General features: G+C 35.2%; 1 protein-coding gene across 3 annotated transcripts in view; it reads left to right on the forward strand.

Moving 5' to 3' along the window:
- Nucleotides 1-14,919, forward strand: part of ROCK1 (Rho associated coiled-coil containing protein kinase 1) — a 148,260-nt gene that overhangs the window by 114,431 nt on the left and 18,910 nt on the right. For all 3 annotated transcript variants that reach the window (XM_080821096.1, XM_080821097.1, XM_080821098.1), the window contains exons 20-25: nt 836-1,020; nt 2,995-3,064; nt 5,082-5,176; nt 12,107-12,272; nt 13,238-13,331; nt 13,776-13,864. In XM_080821096.1, coding sequence (XP_080677222.1) covers nt 836-1,020; nt 2,995-3,064; nt 5,082-5,176; nt 12,107-12,272; nt 13,238-13,331; nt 13,776-13,864 — 699 coding nt within the window. The remainder of the gene's footprint in view (nt 1-835; nt 1,021-2,994; nt 3,065-5,081; nt 5,177-12,106; nt 12,273-13,237; nt 13,332-13,775; nt 13,865-14,919) is intronic.

Consider the following 14,919-nt stretch of genomic DNA (forward strand, 5'->3'; position numbering starts at 1 on the left):
TCCTCCCCTGAAGAATCTGACCATCTGCTTTTTTTTTTTTTAAAGATTTTAATTATTCTGAGAGAGAGAGAGAGCCCATAGGAGCAGAGGGAAAGAAAGAAGTAGACTCTCCGCTGAGCAGGAAGCCCCAGGCAGGGCTCAGTTCCAACCCTGGGACCATGACCTGAGCCAAAGGCTTAACCAGCTTAACCAACTGAGCTACCCAGGCGCCCATGAGCATTCTCCTTTTTTTAAAAAAAAAGAAAAACAACAACCTTTACTGTAAAGTTACCTCGTAATCCCAAAGAGGAACAGTTGCTCTTAGATTTCAAGAAAAGTGTTAAACCACAGAGTTTTGACCAGTTTATATTGATAGAAAGCACAAGGTACACTTTTAGAAAGCATTAAATAAAAAGATAAAATGATATTATATCCTTATGGTTTGTTACAGGAGGGATGAGATATTACCATTATTTAAATATTGATTAAGGCCTCAAAGGTTTTCTGAGAGTCAGAAGCCAGAGTTGGTAAAGGGAACATTATCAGTGGTGATATTAATAAAAGAGTGATTAATGAGCGAAGATAGGTAAGTGAAGGACAAAAAAGGACTTGATGTATCCAGAGAAGAAAAGACATATTGAGTAGTAATGGGAAACTTGGGGACCAAAATATTGATAGTCTTTTAAACTTAAAATGGGAGGCTATAGGTGAAAATACTTTTAGAAAATAATATTACCTCTCTCCCTTTGCCCTCTCCACTCCTTGCCCCCCATTCTCTCTCTCTCTCTCTCAAATGAGTAAGTCTAAATAAATAAATAGTGAAATTTAAGATCCCAATTATTTTTCTCATTCATAGGTTAAGAATCTGTCCCTTCAACTGGAGCAGGAATCAAACAAGCGGCTGTTATTACAGAATGAATTGAAGACTCAAGCATTTGAAGCAGACAATTTAAAAGGTCTAGAAAAGCAAATGAAACAGGAAATAAATACTTTATTGGAAGCAAAGAGATTATTAGAATTTGAATTAGCTCAGCTTACAAAGTAAGTCTCAAAAATAACATTTTGGGGGGGGTTATGTATTTTCTTATGTTTGATATTTTCTCTGTATAGAAATAATGTATTTGGAGTTTGTGAAAGGAAGACTTCAGAAAAATTCATTCAGAAGTGAACGAATTTACTTGCAAAGATTTGCAAGGGAGCCTTAGTAAATAAAAAGTAGAGATCTTTAAAAGGAGAAAAAAGGAGATTATCAAGACTACTTACCGACTTCACCATAAAACCGAAAGCTACAGGGGCGCCTGGGTGGCTCAGTGGGTTAAGGCCTCTGCCTTCAGCTCAGGTCGTGATCCCGGGGTCCTGGGATGGAGCCCCACATCGGACTCTATGCTAAGCATGGAGCCTGCTTCCTCCTCTCTCTGCCTGCCTCTCTGCCTACTTGTGATCTCTGTCTGTCAAATAAATAAATAAAATCTTTAAAAAAAAAAACAACAAAAAACCGAAAGCTACAGATTTGTCGTATGATTTTCATACCTACCAGTCGTATTTGTTGACACTTGAATTACAAAAATCAGGGATAGGATTTAGTACCTTATGGAAAATGTTCAGTGTTTCTTATTCTAGAAACTAGAGTCAGACATGATGACCCTGTATCTTTTTTTGTTCCTTTGGTTCATCTCCAAATGCAAAGTACCTTTTTTCTTCCACTGTGCGATGTGATGTGTTCGCTTACTTGAAGTGGAGACAGAGCAAGGTGTCATTATTGCTTGCAGAATTTGTATAAAGACATCCTTCAGAAATTTAATGTCAAAGATGTGTGTATCTCATGCCAAGTCATGTGTTTTTATTTCCTCTGGGTTTCTGTTATAATATCTTCCTTTGCCACCTTCATTTACAACATAGTAATTCTTGAATAAAATTGTTGGATTTTGTTTTGTTGCATTTATTTTGGCGAAATTCTTTTCTGCCTTTTAGAGCCATCATTTTCATGTAGTGTGTTTTATAGTTCTCCCAAAATAACTTTCACTTACCATTCAGTGAACATTTATTATGTCCTTTTATCAACCATATGCCTTGGTAGATACAAAGCTATTACTGTCTAATACGAAAACCTAGCAGATGCAGACAGAATTGTTTATCCTTGGCAGTGTATGTCTGTGGGTTGCATTGTCAGGTAACAGATAGCTGTCTTATTTGTTTCTGAGTAAATTGTGTTTACGTGTGTATTATATATATGTAGATGTGTCTGTGTTCCTTCTCCTTTATCAGTTATTGTTCTTGCCTCCTTTCTTATTCCTTACCTGGTTTTTCATTTCCAGCCCAATCCCTGTGCTTTTTTGGATATCATGTGTAGTATTATATGTATATGTAACGTATAGCATATATAATATTACTAATATTTATTAAATATTTTCATGTCCCCTCTTTTTATTTGCTTACTTTACTACATGAGACACTTAAAATGTATCCCTAAAGGACACCTGGGTGACTCAGTCAATTAAACTTCTGCCTTCAGCTCCAGTCATGATCCCAGGGTTCTGGGATTGAGTCCCAAGTTGGGCTCCTTGCTCAACAGGGAGCCTGCTTCTCCCTCTGCCTGCAGCTCCCCCTGCTTGTGCTCTGTCTCTCTTTCTGACAAATAAATAAATAAGATCTTCTAAAATAAAAATAAAATGTTTTCTAAGAATGCTTTTCTCTATTAAAATTTACCAAAAAAGTATCATTTTTATTGTTGCAACTGGGATTAATCCACAATTAACATTCTCCTAAAAGTCACCTTCAGTAGAAAACAGTTTCCTCTACTTTGCATGGTATCACTTTGTAAGGAACAAAATGGAACCAGACAGCATGATCTGACCAAATACAATCATAAAAGTAATACTGTGTAATGAAATACGATTTTTAAAAAGCAGAGGTCATTTTAGTAAACATTCTTATTTTTAGCAACTTTAATAAATAGAGAATAATATAAAGCCCAATGTAAATAGCATTCATTTGCTGTTTTCTTTTTTACTCAAGACAGTATAGAGGAAATGAAGGACAGATGCGGGAGCTACAAGATCAGCTTGAAGCTGAGCAATATTTCTCGGTAAGAATCATTTTTAACACTTCTCTTGAAACAAGGTATTAAGATTGTTAATGTGAATTGTGACATTTTTTCAAATGACCATGAACTGGTTTTCTCCCCCTTTTAATCTCCCCATCTCTACATTTCATTTTTTAATCTGAGTTCATGGTCTGTGTAAGTTGTAAAGAAATGACCATTTAAGGGTGGTTGGAGTGTCAGTATTTTCATGCATGGTTCATGTATCCATGTTACATTTGTAGGTATAACTGCATACAGTTATTGGTAGAGTTAATGCTCAAAAGCTTTGGTCTTCTTTTAGCTCCCTGTATGCACTTCATGTATCTGTTTTGCTTTTTCCTCTGTAGAAGTCATTCTAACTCTTATTGGCTGCAGGGCAGCTTATTTTCACTACTACTTTAACATTTATAGCCAGTGCTTTGAGATTTTATTAAAGCCTCTGCATTTTTTGTTTCTTTTGGTTGCCAAGTTTATACTCCACCATTTCAACTTAACATTTACCTAGCTTCTCCATTACTATTAACCCTGGCAGCCGCTTTTCCTACAAGTCTTAGTGCAGTTAAGTGAGAGAGTTTGAGTTGTCCTAGAAACCAAGTGAACAATATTGGAAATAATTATTTCCTTAATAAAGAAACTGAACACTAGTAGAGCTCTACAGAACTTTTCATATGTTCAGAGCTTCATGGTGTACTCTGCTCATCTCCTAAAAACATGGTGACTTTCTGTTTTTTGCCTGTTTCTTGACTTGTTAGACTATCACTGAAATATGTTTTTAAATTTTTAAAAAATTCTGTATTGAAAAATTTTTCCCTGGGTAGAGATTAATCTTACTTGTTCAAAGACCACTTCTGCAGTGGTCTGTAATACCATGCACACTTTCTTGTCCATATACTTTCACAGAATAATCTAGTATCTCTTTTATTTACATTCCCATTGAAAAATTTGTATTTTTCCCCTAGAGAAGTGCTATTTCTTGAGGGATAAGTAAGTTTACAGTTTAAAAGTAATTCTCCACAGCTATTTGCTGGTCCTTACTATTTTTTTTCCTTAATATATGAAAAAGGATAGTTTACAAAAAGAGACTGCAGAACTGGAAGTTTACTTTGTTATCACAGCACCTTAACACAACATGGGTCTAATGCTCCCTCATATCTGTTAAATATTTGTTGATGGAGTTGGCAAAAGCTGAATGAATTTTATAAGAACCAGTGTTCTATAATAAGTATGTATTACTTGTCAGCAGAATGTTTGATGAATCTTGTTTGTGGTATTTTGTTCACGCCTCTCAACGACCCACTCAATCCCACCTACCCGAAAAGAGAAGTGGTTTTTCTAACATTATTCACTTTAAGAATTGATACAATTTTTAAATGAATAGTGCTTGCTAAGTTTCTTTATAATGTTTTCCCAAATGAATATAATATTTAATGTCCTTGAGATAATAATTTCTATACAGTTACTCGTAGCAATTTAAAGTGTATGTTTTGACAAATGTGTATTCTGTGTGACTATCACCACAATGAACATATAAAACCTTTCTTTCACCACAAATTCCCAATGGCCCTTTGCAGTCCCTCTTCCCCACTTACCTCTATTTTCAGGTAACCACTGATTTTGCTTTCTGTCACAATTGATTATTTTTACCTGTTCCAGAATTCCACGTACATGGAATCATGCAGTATATAGTCTTTAGCACCTGGTTGTTTTTTTTACTCAGCAAAATATTTTTTAGGTCTATTATGTCATTTGTATCAGTAGATCATTCTTTTTTATTGTTCAGTATGGATACTCCACAATTTTAAAAACTCATCTGTTGATGAACCTGATTGTTTACAATTTGTGATAAAGCTGCAGTGAAAATGCATGTACAAGATTTTGTGTGGATACATGCTTGCATTTGTCTTGGGTAAATACTTGGGAATAGAATTGTTGGATTGTATATTGTTTAACTTTATAAGAAACTACCAAACTTTTTAAACTCCTCATAAACATTTATTTCTCCCAATCACTTATTTTGCAGACACTTTATAAAACCCAGGTAAAGGAACTTAAAGAAGAAATTGAAGAAAAAAACAGAGAAAGTTTAAAGAAAATACAAGAGCTACAAAGCGAAAAGTATGTCTATCCATTTTTCTTTAGAACAAGAATCACTATTACATCATAGCATTCTTTAAGTTTAAAAATAGAGAGTAGATGTGCCATTATTCTGATGGGAACGATATAGCAAATCTCATTAGGCTAATTGAGAACAAATCAAACTAAATTTAGACTGATTTTTCTCTTTATGGTGAAGAAGTCCTACATTAACGCTATGGTAATTGTAGAGAGATTTGGTAAACTCTTAACATTAAATTGTTTTCAGGGGTCTCTCAATCTTTAAATATTATTTGTATTTAAATAGTTCATGCTGTACTTGTAAATCCTTCTTTTATGCTAGGTAAAGGTATTTAGGGTCTCCCTTTTAGTTATTAGGCAGGTTAAGTTCCATTGCATATCTGCTTAGGGCCTTAGAAGAAACCTAAAGCTATTTAAGTATAACAGCTTCTTATAGCTAGGTGGAACAGATATTAAAACTAGTTTCCTGACATTTTTATATTCTCTTTTCACGTAGAAATTTTAAAAATTTAACCATTTTATTGCTGAAACCAAAAATATATTAAATATTGTAACATGCACAGATCTATGAATTATATGACAAATGTTATTATAATTACCACCCATGAAAGAGGCAAAATCTTGCTATCCACTTTAAAAGCCCACTATATTCCCTCTTCTTCCCCCACCACTAAATAATCACTGTCATAACACTTATTTGTTAATGGAAATGGGCCATTTTTTCCTGTGTAGTTTTCCTCAGTTGCAATGATTTTATTGATTCCATTTCCACAGTTGAACATTTTTGTTCTGTGTTTCCTGCAAATCTATGGCTAAATCTAGGACTGTGCTATCCAATATGATAGCCCCTGGTTTTATGTAGCCATTTAAATTTGAACTTATTATTTAATTTTATGTATTATGTACATATGTACAATATGTAATTTTATGTGTTTTATGTAGCCATTTAAATTTAAACTTATTTTTAAATTTATTTAAATTAAGTTTAAAATTTAGTTTTTCAGGTGTACTAGCCACATTTCAGGTGCCCAACAGTCCCTTTTAGCTAGTGTCAACCGTATTTGACAGCACAGGTATACAGAACATTTCTATCCTCATAGAAAGCTTAATTGGACATCCCTAACTGGGAGTCTTAGTCCTGTTCAAGTCTGATTTATACAGGGGTGAAGACTGCCTCATACATAATTGTACCGTCTGATTGCTTCTTTGTGTTGTTAGCAACCATAGGCACTCAGTGCTTAGATCTTTAATATATTTAGTGGTATCTAAGGTAGGAGCAAAGGTACGTTTTCTGGTTAGTCTCTGTGACAGTGATAGACCCCTGTTATAGTCTGTTGCCTATCATTTGTATGGTGTCTGCAGTGTAATATGCAATCCCATGTTGTGTGCATTCACTGTGAAGAGAGCACCCAATCCTCCACATACCATATTGTTCTATAGGGTTGATATGTTTGCCCTTGTTTGATCTATTTAAAAGAAATATACTGATCGCCACTAGTGTGCTAAGTACTGTGCTTCATGCCAGTGATATGATTACTAGTAAGTTATGGTTCTTACCCTCAAGTACTTCAGAATCTAGTCAGGAGACAAATGTTATTAAGGTAAGTGTCTATAACAAAGTGCTAGGAACTGACAAGGTGGTATCTTAGAAAGCTTCATTCTTTGGAGTGGAGAATGGATTAGAGGCAGAACTGGTGGATACAGGAAGTTGAATTATGTAGCCATTGGAACATCTAAATGTAAAATTATAGTGGAAGTTGACAGTAAAAGGAGAGGCAAGTACATGGGGAAAATAGGAAGTAGAGGCAATAGGACGTGTAGATTTGGGAGTGTGGGGACAAAAGTTGGGGAAAATTTCAGGTGGGTTCTCAAGTTTCTGACCAGGGAAGTTGGGGTGATGGTAGCACTGGTGCCTGAGTTAAGGAATGCCAAATTTGTGAAATGAGGGGAGACAAGATTTTTTCCATTTCAGATCTATTATAGGCAGTGCCTGTGGGTTGTCCCAAGAGAAATGGTTCTGAAATTGCTTCAGAGCTCAGAGAAAAGATAAGGACTTAAGCTGATTTGACAGTCATTGTCATATATTGAAACAGAGATAGATGAGATTTGTTAAGGTGATTATGTACATCAAAGTTTATAAACTCATGAACTTACAGTACCATCCATGTACCTAATTTGAAGCTAGTTGGGTATGTTCAATGTGTAAGTTGTATTATAACAAACTGAGGAATTCATCTCAGTTTTAACCACTTGCTGCCACCTGGTAACACTGATCCAGTATTACAAGATCTGATTTTTCAAGAGGAGCCAGAAATCTGAATTTTATGTAAAATGTTGGCCCAAATTTATTTTAATTGTATGTCTGGAGGAACACTTATCGTGGACTCATTTTACCCTCTCAGGTAACAAGTTATAATCCCTAGTGTAGGATGAGAAGACGTAAAGGCTGACGATAGACTACTAGCACCTATACTTCTAAAGAAAGGGCAGAGGAAGGGAATGTAAGAAGTAACCAGTAATACAAGGGGAAAAACAGAATAAGATCACAAAGTCTAGGAGAATAGAATACTTCAAAGAAGACAAAGTGATTTAAAGTGCCAAATACTCAAAAAGGTCAGGTAAAAAATAAGTTGTCCATTATATTTAAGGTTATTAGTTATTTTGTTAAGAACAGTTCCTAAATGGTAATAAGAATGGTTATTAGAGTGGACTGAGACATGAACGGTAAGGGCAGAAGTGGAGACCAAGTGTAGACAGTAACCATATTTACCTCCTACCGTTCAACAAACTAATCAGTTACTCTTTTGCCTCAGGGCTTATGGACTTGCTCTCCCCTCTCCCCTCTTCCTGGAACATTTTTCCTCTGAGTATCCACATGGCATGCTCCTTCACCCTCTTCAGGCCTAGGTCTAAATGTCATCTCAGAGGGGCCTTCCCTGAATATCCTTCCTAAAATTGTGCAAACTTCCCCCACCCCACCTTGCTGCCCAGTTTAGTGTACTTCCTTACATGTTTTGTTTTTCTCTGTAGCACTTTTCCCTTCCCAGTATATTATAGCATTTGGTGACTTATTTTACTTACTATTTTTCTCTCTGCTAGAACTTAAGCTCAGCAAAGGAAGGATTTTTAAACGTTTTGTCCTTAACTCTGTTTCACTGTTATATATGTAGCACCTGGAATTGTACCTAGAACATAATAGATGGTCAGTAATTATTTGTTAAATTAAAAAATTCAAGAAATGTGGTTGTTGAGGCAAGGAGATAGAACAATAGCTAGAGGAAAAGTTGAAAAAGAGCCATTTCTTTTTAAAGATAGCAGAGATTTGAGCATATTTAAATGAGATATGGGAAAGATATCAGAGTAGGGAAAGTTGCACATCTATTCCTTGACTGAAACAAAATTTCTGAGCCCTTTCTATGGGCTGGAGACTTACTGGGCATTTAAAATACAGCAGTGAACAAGAACAAAGGTCCTGCTTATAATCTTATAACCTAGAAGAAAAAGGAGTCGTTAATAAACTGATTTCATTAAGGAGGCAGGAGAATAAAGGTGACAGATTGACCTTAGGCATTGGTAAAGACAAGTCTTATTTATGGGGAGTTGTGAAGGAAGTCGGATGGCTATTTGCAGACAGTTTTACCCTGAACCATCTCATTGTTTCTTGTTTTCTCTTGCACAGTTGCATAGCCAGGGATAGAACTATAATTTGGGATAAATAGGTTTTCTGGCATTTTAATATACAACTTAGATACATTTACCTGAATTTGCTACAAGGTAGTAAGCCCGGGTAGGAATACATTTGTCAGTCTCAAGCCTTGTGTTATAATAGCTCAGAACTACCCCTAGGATCATAGACTTAATTAACATTGGCAGTACTTCCTATCTTTTCCTAACATACTAACTTCTCTGCACTTTGAGATAGCTATTTCATATCTTCTGCTTTCTCCTCAGATCTTCAGCAACCTGTCCTCATCCTCACACTCAACAAAAGGCCTTGCTTCCTAGAAGTAGAGAAGTTCTGCTCTGTCCCACCCTCATAGCTACTAACCTGTCTGCCTCTGTAGCTATAAACCCTGCCTTCCTTGACTGATGTAAAAAAACAAATGTGCTTTTAACTACCTCGATCCCATTTTCTGCCTACATAAGAATATGACTTCAGGAATCCTCATCTTTCCTGGGTTCATTTTTTTCCTTCATACAGTCATTCTCATTGTTATGTAAACATACAGTAAATATCTTTGTAAAAAATAACCATCTTCTAAGTGCATTTTACTTCCAGCTGCCATCCTATTTTTCTGCTTCCTTTTGTAGCAGACTTCTTTGAAAGGTGACATTACCATTTATATTCACTTCCTCTTCTCCCTTTCTCTCTGTAGCTCATTCCAGACTTTTGCACTCATGATGCTACCAAAATAACCCTTCCCATGGTTACTGATGACTTTCTAATAGTTAAAGACAATAGTCAATTCTCAGTCCTTATCTTATTTAACAGTAGCTGTTGACATAGTTGATTACATTCTCTTGACAAAATTTCTTCAGTTGGCTTCTGTGACATCACATGGTATTTTTTCCTTACTGAACTGGCTACTTTTAACCTCCTTTGCTCCTTTGTCCCTTCCCCTCTCTGAGACCTTTAAAGTTTGGAGGGCCCAAGGGATCACTCTTTCCTTGTTCTCATCCAGCCTCATGGCTTTAAATAGCATCAGTGTACAAGCACATTCTCCCCCGAATTCCAGACTTGTATGTCCAGCCGTCTGTTTGACTCCACTTGAGTGTTTAATAAGCATCTCATTTTTAACATGTCCAGAAAAAATTCCTGATTCCCATACCTTGCCAACCTGCTCCTCCCTGTTTTCCCCATTTCAGTATTAGCAATTCCATTATTTCCAGTTGTTTAAATAAAAAAAACTTGAGGGCGCCTGGGTAGCTCAATGGGTTAAGCCTCTGCCTTCGGCTCAGGTCATGATCCCAGGGTCGTGGGATCAAGCCCCACATCGGGCTCTCTGCTTAGCAGGGAACCTGCTTCCTCCTCTCTCTCTCTCTCTCTCTGCCTGCCTACCTGTGATCTCTGTCTGTCAAATAAATAAATTTTAAAAATCTTTAAAAAAAAAAAAAAAACCTTGAAATTATCCTAGACTTTATTTTCTTATACTCTATGTGCAGTCCATTAAAAAGCCTTTTTAGCTGTAATTTAAAAGTATATCCAGAATCTTACCAGTTCTCACCACTTGTACCATTTCCCAGCCTGATCTATATTGCCACCGTCTCCAACTTTGGTACTTTCATTAGCCTCCTAGCTGAGATCCTTGCTTCTGCCATTGTCCCCCAACAGTCTGATCTTAAAACTGCAGCCAGAATGATCTTTTTAAAACCAAATACTCAAGGTAAAAGCCAAAGTTCCCTATACTGTCATAGAAAGCCTTATAAGGTCTGTTCTCTCTCCCCACTTCTCTCAATACATTTCTCACAACTTTCCTTCATCTCACACCTCACTCGCATTAGCTTCTTTCAGACCAAACTTAGGGCATTTGTTACTAGGTATTTCTTCCACCTTAACCCTGTATTTTCAGATACCTGCATAGCTCACTCCCTTACTTCCTTCATATCTCTTCTCACATGTCTTCCTAGCAAAGAGGCCTCTTTGATCACCCTATATAAAATGCACATTCACAGCCTCTTCCACATTTTTGTTTTATTTTGTTCTCTGTGGCATGCTATATATTGTCCATCTTTTTAAATTTGCTTCTTTCATCCCATTAATATATGCTTCCTCAGGGCAGAGACTTTGTTACTACTGTATGTCTTAATTCAGACAATGGGTGTTTGACACATAGTAAACATTTAGGTAAATGCTGGACAAATGAATAAATATTCTTTTTTTTTTTTTTTTTGTAGTTAGTATATGTCTCCCTCCTTAGGCTTGAGGAAAGAAAATTTCATTTGGGGCACCTGGGTGGCTCAGTGGGTTAAAGCCTCTGCCTTCAGCTCAGGTCATGATCCCAGGGTCCTGGGATCGAGCCCCACATCCAGCTCTCTGCTCAGCAGGGAGCCTGCTTTCCTTCTTCTCTCTGCCTGCCTCTCTGCCTACTTGTGATCTCTGTCAAATAAATAAATAAAATCTTTAAAAAAAAAAAAAAAGGAAAGAAAATTTCATTTGTATTATTCCCTTAGTAGAAAATAGATGGAAGTCCTTTATTCACTTAGCAAACATTTATTGAGTATCTACTGTATATAGGGAAGATACAGTTATGACTCAGAGAGCTTATTGAACAGAAGTTCTTTAGGAAGAGCAAGCAAACTGAAATGATCTGGTCCTGGTCTGAATGTCAGTTCCAAAAAGCTTTAAAGTATAATTCCCAAGAAGCATTCCTCGAATAGTTTATAGTGGTTTACAAATCTATTTATAAGTCATCATAATCTCATTACATTTCAGAACTGAAAGGGATCTCAAAAATCATTTAACTCTCTCATTTTACAGATTTGATTAAATTGAGCTCCAGGAAATGTAAGAAATTTGCCCAGTGTCCTTACCCAATTAGTGAAGAACAGGGATAAGGGTTAAGGTCTGGCCTCCTGGTTTACAAGCCTATTACTTTTCCTCTCTCCTATGCTGCCTTCCATTCTAAATCCACAACAGGTTCGTTTTCAAAAGTAGACTGCTTGCCATTGCTTTACTACCTTTTCTTAGTTAAGCACAACAGCAGGTACAGGATTAAAGAGTTCTTTACTTTTATAGTTTTTCAAAATGTTAGAAGTTAAATTTATTACTTTTATAGAATTTTTGCATTGGATTCAATAATGAATTTTATTTTAAGCAATAAAATACTTAATTCTTATTGTTTAAATATAGTTGTCTTCTTTAAGTATATCATTAAGTTGGAAGAATAACTGAATTTCTTTATATCCATTTCTCTTATAAATCTATTGCAGGGAAACTCTTGCTACTCAGCTGGATCTAGCAGAAACAAAAGCTGAGTCTGAGCAGTTGGCTCGAGGGCTTCTAGAAGAACAGTATTTTGAATTAACCCAAGAAAGCAAGAAAGCTGCTTCCAGAAATAGACAGGAGATTACAGATAAAGATCATACTGTTAGTCGGGTAAGTGTGATTGTCAGGTAAGTTTTATGACTGAAATTCATCTAAATCAAAATAGGTCACATCTTAAAGTGTTAGGGTGAATATGTGTGCATATGTATTTACTTTGACTTATACAGAGTGGTCAATCTGTACTTACATATAAAATAGTTTATATAATCCAAAACCATTGTTAATGGTTTGTTAATGACTGAAATTCTTATTCAGTGTAATATGTTTTTTCTCTTTCTAGCTATAGATCTTAATATATTTTATGTGAAGAAATGCTTGGGTTAAATTTATTTGTTGTTTTATCTTAATACATTGCAACTGACTTTGTGGCCAGAATTTTACAAAACTCAGAGAAACTGTTTTGGGGTGAGAAATTCTTTATGGATATCTACAAATTAATCCCAGAAAACCAGTGCTACAATTACTATTCCTGAAATTTATACTATTTTCTATATAGATCATGGAGATTGAAAGGGGAGTTAGATTTTTCTTTTGAAGTTACCATGAAGTGCTCTGGTATCAGTAGTCCTGGGTTCGAAGCTTAGCTTTGCCTCTGAGAAGTTACGTGGTCTTGGCCATTTACGTTACTACCTTAAACCTCAGATTCTTCGTCTATAAAATAGAAATAATACCAGGGTGCCTGGCTGCCTCAGTCAGTATATCATGTGACTCTTGATCTTGGAGTTGTGAGTTTGAGTCCCATGTTGGGTGTAGAGTCTATGTTTATTTTAAAAAAAAAAAAAAAAGAAAGAGGAAAATAATGCCATTCCACAAGATTCTTATGGAGGTTAAATGAAGTATATTTGAATTTAAGTATATCCACATATGTTAAACCAGATCCCAGGCATTTTTATAACAAAGCAGTATCTGACTCCACATCTATGGAGAATGCAAAGTTGTTTTTTTTTTAAGGTCATTGTTTTAAATACAAGACTAGCAAAGTGAATGTAACTTAAACCTTTGTGTATTTTGTTAAGCTTGAAGAAACAACCAGCATGTTAACCAAAGATATTGAATTATTAAGAAAAGAAAATGAAGAGATAACCGATAAAATGAGGAGGGCAGAGGAAGGTACGTAAGGTTTTTTGTTTCTGTTTTTCTTTTTTAATCATAATGTTTAATCAAATTCAGTGGTAAATCTTGAGCTATTTATATTGTGTGTTAGGTTTTTGAAATTTGTTTTCATATGTTAAATAACTTTTGTAGCCCTAAGAATTATCTTAGTAGAACTTAAATGTTCTCAGCCCCAAAAATGCTAAGTATGTGAAGTGATGGATGTGTTCAGTAACTTGATGGTAGAATCCTTTCATGATGTATACTTGTATCAAATCATGTTGTGCAGCTTAAGTATCTTACAGATTTGTCAGTTATAGCTCAGTAAAGCTGAACAAAAAAGAATTATCTTTACGAAGTTACTAAAAGTTATGTAGTGTATACTAATTTGAGTAAAGAACATTGTTAATTTGGAACACAATTTAATGTCATATAATAACACTTTATATAATTTATTAACAGAATATAAATTGAAGAAGGAGGAGGAGATCAGTAATATTAAGGCTGCCTTTGAAAAGATTATCAATACAGAAAGAACCCTTAAAACGCAGGTATACATGCTCTCTTAGCCTTTTCCAAATGTTTGTATTTGAATATCATATATTCAGAAATTAATATTTGTTTTTTGTGTACTTTTTCTTAAAACTTAGGTTATAATGTTCAAACTTTTCACTGGAACAAATAATGTAATATTCTTTCTTCATTAAATATAGAAGACTTTCAGAAAATTGGATTTCGATTGAGTTAAGAAAGAAAATGTGAGATAGATAGATGATAGATAGATGGAATAGTAGTCAGCCTTAAAAAAAAGAATGAAATCTTACCATGTGCCATCACAGGGAGAGAACTGTCCTGTATTATGGTAAGTGAAATAAGTCAGAGAAAGACAAAATACCATATGATTTCACTGATGAGTGTAATTTAAGAAAACAAATGAATATGGGGGAAAGGAAAAAAAAAGAGGGACACAAACCATAAGAGAGACTCTTAACTATAGAGAACAATCTTAGGGTTGCTGGAAAGGAGGTTGGGGGGTAGGCTAAATGGGTGACAGGCATTAAGGAGGACACTTGTGATGAGCACTGGGTTAGTTAATGTAAGTGATGAATCATCAATTTCTACTCCAGAAACTAATATTACACTATGTGTTAACTAACTAGGATTTAAATAAAGGAAAAAGAAAGTAGCTTGCCTGATCATTTGACTAGTAAGAACATATTTTATATTGTACAGAAGACCCATAATTGATGGTAGGAAAACTTAGTGAAAACACTTGACTAAAGCCAAAAGAGAAGAACTAGGAATAAATAAACTATAGAGGTGGCTGTATCATTTTGTTGTGTATTTAGTGAAGCAGCTAGATCAGATTTAACTTGATATCTTATCATTTTATTAAGTTATCTAGTAGTTTAAATTCTTCATAACATATTGTGTACCTCAGTTGATTTTATGATAAAATAAATTTTTTTACCCCCTTCTTTTTTAAGATTTTATTTATTTATTCACCAGAGAGAGAGAGAGAGAGCATGTACAAGCAGGGGGAGCATCAGGGAGAGAGAGAAACAGACTCCCTGCTGAGCAAGGACCCTGATGCAGGACTCAATCC

Source organism: Martes martes, assembly GCF_963455335.1.
Source record: "Martes martes genome assembly, chromosome: 13".
NCBI classification, from domain to species: Eukaryota; Metazoa; Chordata; class Mammalia; order Carnivora; family Mustelidae; genus Martes; species Martes martes.